A 10,758-nucleotide genomic window follows, 5' to 3' on the forward strand; every position below is an offset into this window, starting at 1 on the left:
TAACATCTAGGTAATGCTAAAACGTACATCAACTCTTACACCGTTCTTGAAGATTCATTTTCATGATGAGTTTCTCACATTTGTACAGAAAACCTTAATAAAGATAATCCACTTTTGATGTTAATTACTTGGTCAGTCCCCTCCCCTCCCCTCTTTTGTTCACATTACAGGTGCATTACACATTTATTTAATAATTTGAAAGTGACGTTTATTTTATTCTGGTCTACCTTGTCACCCCCTATTGAATTGAAACTGTAAATAAATAAAACTAGTACTCTTTAAAATCCTGTAGTTTTGGGGGGCTGAAATTAGATGCAGTTGCCAAACAAAACAAGAAAAGGGCAGTAATTGATTGAACATACAATGAATCTCCAATTAAGTGCTGCTGCTGAAGAAATAAGCATGTGCAACAAGGCACTGCAACTCAAGTACTGTATTAAGATACACGTTTCCAGATAAGAGCACTTATCCAGATAGGGCTCTGCTCTACTGCACCCCACCACTGTTCAATCAAACCTGTCATTCTCAGTGTAGGTTCTGATTTATTGTTCCATAACATGTTCAGAGATCTGTGTTCTTAGACTTCACAAATCTGCACTTGCTGTATTAAAACAATTACCTTCAGTTTTTAATGGAAAACAGGTACCAGTGACGGGAGATAGGAACATGCAAAATATAGGATATTAACAAAGCCCCTAATGTCCTCACTCCATACCTGCCCCTTCATGCATGCTGTATGCAAACAGTATGGTGTGTGGTCATCACCATAAACAGTAGCACAGGTTCGGTATAGAGTATGCATGGAGGAAATGAGCATCAATGATGGCTTGTAAAATCATGCTAAATAAACACATCTTCCACTATAGTGCAGCTTGTTTGGAACATTGCATTCATTTTACTAAACCCTGTCATGCCCAGTTCTGTATCCCCTAATGATGCAATGCTGACCCACCCCTCTATTGTATTATTATTTTTTAAATCTGGCCTCACAAGCAGGAATTGTCTGACAGGAGACTAAATAAAATTACTAGTTACATAAATGAAAAGTAGCTTTTCTCATTTAAAAAATGCTAGGACCTTACATGGTTAAGTTTTAGTTTTGCAATAACATGAATTAAAAAAACAACCCACCAACAAAACACAACACACAAGATACCAGAAAAATACTATATTTATTTTAAAGTTCTCATATTAATACAAAGTTTCGCAGCACACATTTTCCACACATGCAACGTTGCAGAAAAAAAACATTCATTGTCATCAGAAAACCCCTGCTCACCACCAAAACCTTAAATCTCCATTGCAGTGGCGTTCTGTAAAAAAAGAGGGCTCAGCACACAATACAGTGCAGCGAACAGCTAATCCATAAAACATTTGTGCAACAACGCTTTATCATTTTTAAATCTTAAACAGATTACAGTAAGCAAACTTTATTATTCAGAATCCACAAACAAGACAACAGTGCAAAAATATGTGTACTGTTAAGTGATAAACTGTATGTGTGGTTTTATTACTACTGTAAATGCAACAGGAGACGCCTACTAAACATTTTACATTAGGTACAGAGTAACCACAGCAGCAGCATAATCTTACATTACGTTAGAAGCAATGCAGTGTCTATACTGAGAAATGCAGAATCAGTTTCATTTAATGACCCCCCCCCCCCCCCCCCCTCAAAGTAGAAATACAAAAAGCTGCAAATTAAAAGCATGTCATTATGGAACGGTGTGCTAGAAGGGCTGATGCGTTTTGGGAAGAGGGTTCGATTGTATTCAGCCTTGTTCACACACAGCTAGAATAAAACTCGGATCCCATAGGCTTCCAGTCAAACCACTACTAAAGCCTTGAGCAAATATGTAGTTAGCTGTAGTTCTGGCTGGGTTATAAACCATACAGAAATCACTAGAATTTTAGAAACGCAACTGCAAAAAGTAATTCTTGGAATAAAGTACAAACCAAAAACCTGCCGTAGGTTTAGTTTACGGCGATATGAAATTCTGAGCTGAAAAACACAAGAAATGGTAAATAGAGTAGTGAGGACTTCATGATTCATAGCACACAGTATATATTTTCCTCTATGCTTAAAAAAAAAAAACACTGGCTATGAAGACCACTGGTGTATTGAGACCCCTCTGGTGGTTGCTAGATGTATGTTTGACTAAATGGGTTGACAAAGTAAAACGATGGTAAGGCCTCTTACAAATCCCCAGGTAGCCACCCCACCAGCCTGAGCATTGGGGCTTCACATAATGGTGCATTTTCCCTTCTTTTTCCCTTCAGCTGGTTTCCCCTCCTGTTGGTTCTCTTTTTCCTCCCCTTTCTCCTCCACTGCTTTCTCCACCCCCTCTAATGCTCTCTCGTCTCCCTCCTTCTCCTCCACTGCTTTCTCATCCCCCTCCTTCTCCACTGCTTTCTCATCCCCCTCCTTCTCCACTGCTTTCTCCACCCCCTCTAATGCTCTCTCATCTCCCTCCTTCTCCTCCACTGCTTTCTCATCCCCCTCCTTCTCCTCCACTGCTTTCTCATGCCCCTCCTTCTCCACTGCTCTCTCATCTCCCTCCTTCTCCACTGTTTTCTCTTCTCTCTCCTCCTCCACTGCTCTCTCGTCTCCCTCCTTCTCCACTGCTCTCTCATCTCCCTCCTTCTCCACTGTTTTCTCTTCTCTCTCCTCCCCCACTGCTCTCTCGTCTCCCTCCTTCTCCACCCCTGCTTCCTCTCCTCCCTCCTCTTTTGGGTAGAACCCACCGAATATGGTTTTCACTGTCACCTCCTCGGACAATTCCAGCATCCACATGCCTTTGCCGAAGTAGCGCAGCTTCCCCTGGTCGGTGTCCTTCACAGCCCAGTCCTGATCGCCCTCCTTTTCCATCCTGATGAACTCCAGCAGGTCTAGGCCAGTCTGCACGGCCTCCACGTCCTTGGCACAGCCCAGCGTGATGTGCGCCCGGCTGCCGCGGGGCAGCTCTTCAGAGAGCGTGGCTTCCTTCTCCGAATCGGCTGGCCACACCTCCAGCTGCTTGTCGCTCAGTCGGACGCGGGCGCCAGCGGTTCTGGGCGTGATAAAAAGGCCCGATATCCGCAGATGAAAGGCAGACCCGAAGAATTCCTTCACAGCCTGCAACGAAGAACAGGGGTTAAATATCCAACAAATTAGGAATCGTACGTTTGTTTTAACTCAGAAACAAGGTCTCCAGACCTCCATTGGCGCTAAAATCATGGACCAACTTCAGAAGCATCCCACATTCTCCGATAAGAAAACGACACTTGTAAAGAGCAAATCCTCTTGCAATGATTGTGGTTCACACCTACTGACCTCTAGTTCCGCGTACTCTTGTGCTCCCGTCGCTTTCCCGTAGTCAGAGAATTTGGTGGTGCAGTGCAGGATCCCCTTGCCATCAAAATATTCCTCCAAGTTTATTCTTGTCTCAGAAGCAGCTCCTCCAACTACACCCAACACATTAACAGACAGATCCATTCAGACAATATGCTGAGCAAAAAGAAAGCAATCTCTTGCAATACAATACATGGGGAGCTCATCTCCAGACAGTCCAGGCATTTTGTTTCAACCATGATCTAAATATTCGTGCAACCCTTAAGCTTATAGGAAAGGGGGGGGGGGGTAGACAAACTTTTGAAAATGACTTAAACTTCTGTGAGGACCATGGCCAATATTCTTCCAAAGGAAAGTCATTGGGTAAATCACTTTTGTTTGACTTCCTTTCAACAGCAACACCAATCTGGTTTTTGATTCTCTAGTGCTGCACGAAACAGTGATTCGATTATTCAGGTCAAGCGCTCCGCAGGGGAGTGTCACTGCTGTCCATCGGGCGGAATTACCATTGCGAGTGAAAGAAAATAACAGCTGCTTGTGTTTGTGATGATTGCTGCTTTTCTTAGATTCTGCGGAAATGGCAAACAGCGATCCGCACAAACCCAAGCAGCTGTTTCTTCAGTCGTTTCACTTGGGAATGGTAAATTAACCCAAACACCACCAGCGACCCTCACCTGTGGAACAGCTTATCCAAATAAATCGGTTCGTGAAACGCTACAGATTTGACAAGGCCCTGTGTCATACCCGCCATGTCAACCGTGCGACTTACAATCACCCCAATGCTCCTTGAATTCATCAAGCTCGCCCAGGGTTTCCAGGAGCTTCTTGCCCATCTCCTTGGTGTGACTCTGGCTCTTGTGAGTCAAGAACCAGCCGTAGAATAGAGGGTAGACCGCCTCCTCCAGGCTTCCCCTCAAGTCCTCTAGCTCCGACTGGGTCAGCTCCCACTGGGTTTTCTCCTCCAGCACGGCACAGTCGTTCTTCCACGGCGTCTTGGGCTCAACGAGGTGGGCCAGGTACTGGTATTCGCTGGCGATGTCGAAGAGCTTCTCCAGCCGCTCCCATTGGTGGTTTGTGTCGTCAATCACGACCACGGCGACGCCCTCCTCGCAGAAACGCCCGGCCTCCTCGTCCAGCTCTTTGTATTTCTCCGGGAGGGCGGGGCACGCCTCGGGTCTGATCTTGTGGTCGGCGGAGATCACGTTGCAGATTCCTTCGTACTTCCCCGCGATGGTACTGGCCAGGGTGCTCTTTCCACTGCCTGGCAGCCCCCTCATTATGAAGAGGGTTCGAGACTCCCTGTATGCGTCGATGCTCGCCTCGTCATCCAGAAAGGGGAAGGCCAGCGAGCCTTCAGCTCTCTCCAGTGCCTGTTCCTGCATTCCGTTGCTGGAGAAATCTGCTTACCTAAATAAATCAAAAGACATGCATTTAATTTTTTTTTTTCCCCCCCCAAAAGACAGGTGTGATTAGAACCAGCAGCATAAATTCTATTGCCATTAAGCAGCCCCCCAAAACAAGACTGCTGCCAGTAGTTTAACACCATCAGGGCTAAAGAGAAATACTGATAATTTTATTGACTTCAGAGAAATGGACAGTTATACCAAGAATTTGTTTTGTGCAGCTAATCATGTCTTCTCAAATGGTGCAGTGAAGTGGCTTTATTTGAGGCTTCACATCTTTAAATTTTAAACATTTTTATACCCCCTGAGGTAGGGCAATTCTTTACATATACATATATATACATATATATATATATATATATATATATATATATATATATATATATATATATATATATATATATATATATAAACTCAAAACCGGTTTAAAAACTCTCAACCAAAACATACGGAGTAGTGATTTAGATTTCAGTCTTTGCTTTTAATAAGCTCAACTATGGCATGTTAAAATATCGTCAGCTAACCAGGGTTGAGGCCACAACACATCACGGTGAGTCAATTACATTGAACAGGAATCCACCCTCGACCCTGCTCCAACACACACCCTGGTCACTGTCATTTTCATCTCCCTTTCAAAAACAAAACCGATAGACATCTGCTGACGAGGTTACATTTGCAGAAAGAAAATACGAGAGAGAGAGAGAGAGAGAGAGATTTTCACATCTGGTTGCGTCGCAATGTTCGTGTCTCGAAAAGGCATAAAGTCAAGAACAGGAAAAGTGAGAATTTCACCGTTTAAAATCCCAAAACAAACGCGCATGCTGCTATAAAAAAAAATAACCGTTGACTGAAACGCTTACTGGAGTACTCCTGGCAAGTTATTTAATTGCACAAAGTAAGTAAATTCGACCATGCCCTCACCACTGTGGGTATATGAAGCAAGGGGAGTGTTTTCAAAAATGAAAACACCAACAACGTGTATATTACTTTTAGTTCGGGAGGTAGTTGTCCCCCATGATCACAAACACCACCAAACTGAACTTAACAGGGTGCTGTTCCCATATTAAAATATACATTTTGAACCATTTCCACCGATATTGTCTTGCGTAGGTAGGATAGAACAACAGAAGTAAACAGTAGGCGCGGCTGTCGAAAAAATAAATCGCTTACATTAAAATAAAATAAAACAAAAACGTGTGCAGAACACTCTTTAAAAAAACAATTGTTTGTATGTATCTATTTATTCTATCTGTCGAATGTGTTGACCTGGCTTTACTCGATAACACGTAGTGTTAAAAGCCACATTAAAAGAATCTGCAAAATAAAACGTTTTTTGCAACAAACAAACAAAACAAAGTCAAACCTAACATGCAGATTCAATTGGTGGCATTTTCTATCATGCATTCCGTATAAAAAAATAAATAAACTACATTTAAACTCACCAGTTTAGTTAGTAGAAGCTATTCCCGTGTGCACCCTTATGTCTTCTGCACAAATTACAATCCCGGCTTTACCTCCAGGCTTTTGAAGAAGAAAAAAAGTGCTCGCGAACGTTTACCACATGGGCGTGGAACTATTAAGCGCGCTCCCGTGCAACAGTGACTAGCACAGCATTAACTTATGAATGCTGCTTAAAAAAACAAAAAAAAACGTAACATGTTTTAATTAATTCAACATGCAATCGTTTATTGACCGTGTATATACTAACAAGCGGTGTTGAGGTCCGTGTGTAAAATATTAATACCGCACAAGAAACTATTCAAGTTATTTCTTTAAAGGTAACAGGTTGCCCTTTACAAGTGGTCTTTAGATTTGCCTGTATTTGTAAAGTGGGACAATGGTACAGCAATCGATTTTAAAGTATCTTTAATAGGGAAAGGCGAATGTAACGCATTTTCAACCTGAATTGCAATCTCGATTTAGTCCTGTACTGCGGAGTCCTGAATTGAAGTGCTGTGTTTTTTTAATTGACACTAGAGGGCCCCATCGAGCCTTCATTTTTATCAAAGGAGGCTTGCTACAGCAACTGTGGTTCAGATTATATGGCATATTATTATTATTATTATTATTATTATTAATGAGTCATTTAGCAGACTCTTTTATCCAAAGCGATTTACAGAGCCTAGGGGGTGAGCTGTGCATCACAACTGCTGCTGCAGAGTCACTTACAATAGGACCTCGGTATTACGTCTCATCTGAAGGATGGATCTCTGACCTTTCCCAACTCCTGCATCGTATGCTACTTCTATAAGTGTGCATAAAACAGAGTAAAACAACACTTATGAATCATGTGTAGAAATCTTGAGTTTTTATTTACAAAATCAAGGGGAATTGTCGCTTTAAATCATTTGAGAGGAAAGCATTGCATGAGGCATTGCGAGAGAATTTTGACAGCTTTATAAGATCAGGAAATCAGCTTTATAAGATCAGTTTAGAAACACATTTCATTTATTTGACTATGGGAAATAAATAGAGGCAGGTATCGCTGGAGGACACGTGGCTTCAGTCATCATTGGTTTCTTCCTTATCTTCTGTGCTTTCCTCGTTCAGAGTCTCATTACCTGTAGGAAACAACAACAGACATTACTAACAGCTTCTCCAAATTAAAACTGGTGTCTCCCCCGCCCCCACAAGATTCCCTTGCCATTTCCTCCTGCATGATTTATTCTATTCAGACTTAGCAACTGCGATGTTCTTGTGAAATCAATGGGTCTGTACTGCCTTTATATGTACAGTACTATGTAAAACGGGTCAGATTTTAATACCATTCGCGACGTCCTGATTTTTTTCAGCTCCATCCCCCAGCTTTTCCGTTTCAAGCTGCTCGACAATGCGTTTGTTAGCATCTTCAAGAGCCTGTGAAATAAGAAAAACAAAAACACACCTGCAGTTAACCTCATGCTTCTAAGGTTTCACTTTCAAAGGCTAGTTTAGACATTGTGGTCTTTTCAAGCAGCTACATTTTGTATAAAATACAGAGAGGTATCAATTGCATTGGTTACTAGAGCACCTTCCCTCAAACTGACTATTTGCCCATGCTTAGGGAAAGCATTTTGCTGTTCTAGAAAAGAATCTGGGTGTTCTGGGGTAGTTAAACAGACAATGTATTCACAAATACAATGTCACCTTTCCGAGGTCTGTCGTTCGGACACTTTTAAAATTCATCCACTGCTAACTTACATTCCTGATGGCCTCCTTCGCTGACTCGTCGTTTATCAGCTTTGCCTTCTCCAGAGCCTTTTCAAAATATGTGACTGCTGCCTGGTAGTGTCCCAGTTTCACTGCGGGCACAATGAGAAGAACCATTTTAAAAAAAAGAATAACATGGCTTTTTAACTCTTAAACATTTCCAGGTGTTTATTAAATGTCCCTGTGTAGTGGAAATGCTACAAAATGAGCAGTTAACATTTTAAACCCAACGGTGCCTGCTATGGTTTGGTGGTCAGAGTGACCACAGCTAGAGTATGTCCGAACCAGCCCGCAGTCCCAAGCTGCCTGTCTCACCCTCGGACTGTGCCACCAGCACACTGGCGTTCAGCTGCCACTCGTCATCTTCTGCCTCCGTGGCTGATGCCAGGGACTTCTCTCCGTAGTCCAGGGCCTCAGTGTGGTGGTCCAGTTCCAGGTAGCAGCGTCCGATCTCGTGGAACAGCCACGTCTTCTCCAGACTTGACCTGGCAAGCGGGATCTTCTCCTCCCAACTGGAAGAACGGGGGTGGGGGGGGGTGGGGGGGCTGGATTTTAACCTGTGCAGTGCTGGCTTATGAAAGTGACCACGGGAGGGTCTTATTCTGAAATCTCTTATTCAGTTATTTAAAGGAATAAGACATTTCAAAGACATCAGTGTAGGACAATCTCACGCATAACGAACACTGACCTAAAGAGGAAACGGATAACCGATAACACGGTTCACTTACACTTCTATTGCTTGTGGGAACTTGCCGATCCTTGCATACACTCGACCGACGTTGTCCAGCGCCCTGGATTTAGATTCCGGAAGATTACTGTTCAAAAACAACAGAAACAAATGTATTATTAAATACACTTGAATTAGGTAATGGTCCAGTGCAGTGTACAAAACCGCCTCCACCGAAACCTTATTTCCAGGTCCTTAACCAGCATTGCTTCCGTACTTTTGCCTGGCAATCTCCAGGTCCTTGTTGTGGCACTCCAGTGCTCCGTCCATGTCTCCGATCTCGATCTTGGCGTTCCCGAGGCAGCTGTGCAGATTCCCGATCACCTCCTTCTTATTGGGAACGTCCTCGTCCGACCAGCCCTGCACTGTCTTCAGCACCTGCCTGGCTTTCCTGCAGCTCAGCTCGGGGTCACCTGCAGCCAGGGCTGAAAACAACAAGCCGTTCAAATGAAATACAGACATGTTCATGCCTTTGCATGCCTTTGACATTATAGTATAGAGAAGTACAATCAAACACCCCTTGACATGGTAAGTAAGACTCCTGCAAGGACTGGTAGACACGCATACCTGTGTGTGAACTAAGGCATAGTGGCATATATATATATATATATATATGGATAGGACTGTTACTTATTTTACCCACTGCAGCCGACAGATTAGGTTAAAGCAATATCAAGTCTGTTGTTCACAGACCAATACTACTAGCACTTGATTGTAAATGAGGTTCTCTACAGTTTTTTGAGAAACAGCAGCAGCAGCAGATTCCCTGTGTTTGTTTACCCAGGTCGATCTCTTCCAGGCTGTTCAGGATGTATTTGGTGGGGTCGGAGGAGGGCTTGCTCTGCTTGGTTTTGTTCCATTGCTGCTGCATCAGCTTGCGATCCCTCTCCCGGGCGTAGATGGGCTTCTGCTGCCTCCAGAACTCGGTGCGTGTGTCCAGGTAGGTGATGGCACTCAGGATCAGGTCGTGGACTTTGATCCCACTGCGTGTGTTACTTTTTACCAGGTCTGTGGAAAGAGGAACACGAACACATACATGTGAGCTTGCTGAGCTTAGCAAGTTTGTTTTTGTTGTGAATTGTGGCATTCACATTATTAAGGTATATAACTTCTGTGTGAAGTTGTTTTTTGATTACATACACTTAAAAAAAAAAACCCACCAAACTATTATGCTCCTATGTGTTCTTCTGCCCTGAAATATTGTGCAGTTTGATTTCACAAAATACAGTAAATATTGGGGTGGGGGAATCCTTTCACTCTAAATTCTCAGCCCCTTACAGACTCCCCCCTCCCCCTTCTTGTCAGTGGATTACAGTGGGGTTGTGTCTTCTACCCTGGTCTTTGAGCAGTTTCTCCAGGTACTCCTTGTCGCTGTACAGTTCCCCCAACAGCTGCCGAACTGTCTTCTCGCTCCTCGGACTCTTGCTCTGCTGTTTCTGTTCCTTCTTTAGAGGCCGGATCGGCGCGTTTGCCTTGCCTTTCTTACCCTGCAAGGGGCAAGAGGAAGGATTTATACACAAGCACACTGCAGCCTTACAGACACAAATCTCTTTCAGATGTGAATGCTGCCTAACGTTTTTGTAACCACGTAGCGAGAAGAGAGGAAAACAAAACCTCGCTGTTGTGTGGCTTCAGTCCAGCCAGTGTTGAATTACCGTTACGATGAGTAATGTTACCTCTTCCTTTTTATGAAAGAAGGATAGGTCTCCTTTATTTTCCAGTTTCACAGATGCAGGGCCTGGGGTATAAAAAAAAACAAAAAAAAAAACCATGGGTTAACAAACTCTTGGTAAATAGCATAGGGAAGAACCGTCTCCCAGAGTTGTATCCCATTTAAGCAGAAAGCTGGATTATCAGGATCCTGATTAGGCAGCGCCGAATGTATCGCTAATCAGTCAAGTATCAAAATTCTAAGTGAAACAGCAATGCTGACCTTTTGCGTTAAACAATTTAGTTGTCTAATCTAATGCAATCCAATGCTTGGACTAGTGATTAAGACACGAGTAATGATGTATGGTTTCCACAATTTGTGTAAAAACCTGGACAGTCTGTGAGTATCTAAGTTAAAGCAGTCTTTTTTTTTTACATTTGAATGAATTTTGTTTTCC

The 10,758-nt window shown here is 43.1% G+C and overlaps 2 protein-coding genes across 3 annotated transcripts in view; both read right to left on the reverse strand.

The window, feature by feature from the left end:
- Window positions 1-1,153: 1,153 nt before the first annotated feature.
- LOC117434464 (2',3'-cyclic-nucleotide 3'-phosphodiesterase-like) lies at window positions 1,154-6,303 on the reverse strand. The gene is made up of 4 exons (XM_059003356.1): window positions 6,177-6,303; window positions 4,101-4,738; window positions 3,314-3,444; window positions 1,154-3,115 (listed from the first exon to the last, which is right to left on the reverse strand). Exons 2-4 carry the CDS (start codon window positions 4,711-4,713, stop codon window positions 2,243-2,245), a joined length of 1,617 nt encoding a protein of 538 aa, XP_058859339.1. The 5' UTR covers window positions 4,714-4,738; window positions 6,177-6,303; the 3' UTR covers window positions 1,154-2,242.
- Window positions 6,304-6,988: 685 nt separating this feature from the next.
- The window catches only part of odad4 (outer dynein arm docking complex subunit 4), a 5,560-nt gene continuing 1,790 nt past the window's right edge, over window positions 6,989-10,758 (reverse strand). The window contains exons 4-12 of one of the 2 annotated variants that reach the window (XM_034057488.3): window positions 10,327-10,388; window positions 9,984-10,137; window positions 9,431-9,658; window positions 8,868-9,075; window positions 8,652-8,738; window positions 8,239-8,435; window positions 7,915-8,015; window positions 7,500-7,590; window positions 6,989-7,295 (exon numbers count right to left, since the gene is read on the reverse strand). In XM_034057488.3, the coding sequence (XP_033913379.3) occupies window positions 7,237-7,295; window positions 7,500-7,590; window positions 7,915-8,015; window positions 8,239-8,435; window positions 8,652-8,738; window positions 8,868-9,075; window positions 9,431-9,658; window positions 9,984-10,137; window positions 10,327-10,388 (1,187 nt within the window). In that variant the 3' untranslated portion in view covers window positions 6,989-7,236. Of the gene's footprint in view, window positions 7,296-7,499; window positions 7,591-7,914; window positions 8,016-8,238; window positions 8,436-8,651; window positions 8,739-8,867; window positions 9,076-9,430; window positions 9,659-9,983; window positions 10,138-10,305; window positions 10,389-10,758 lie in introns of both variants that reach the window. The other variant, XM_034057487.3, reaches the window with a different exon arrangement.

The sequence above is a fragment of the Acipenser ruthenus genome, chromosome 28 (genome assembly GCF_902713425.1).
Source record: "Acipenser ruthenus chromosome 28, fAciRut3.2 maternal haplotype, whole genome shotgun sequence".
NCBI classification, from domain to species: Eukaryota; Metazoa; Chordata; class Actinopteri; order Acipenseriformes; family Acipenseridae; genus Acipenser; species Acipenser ruthenus.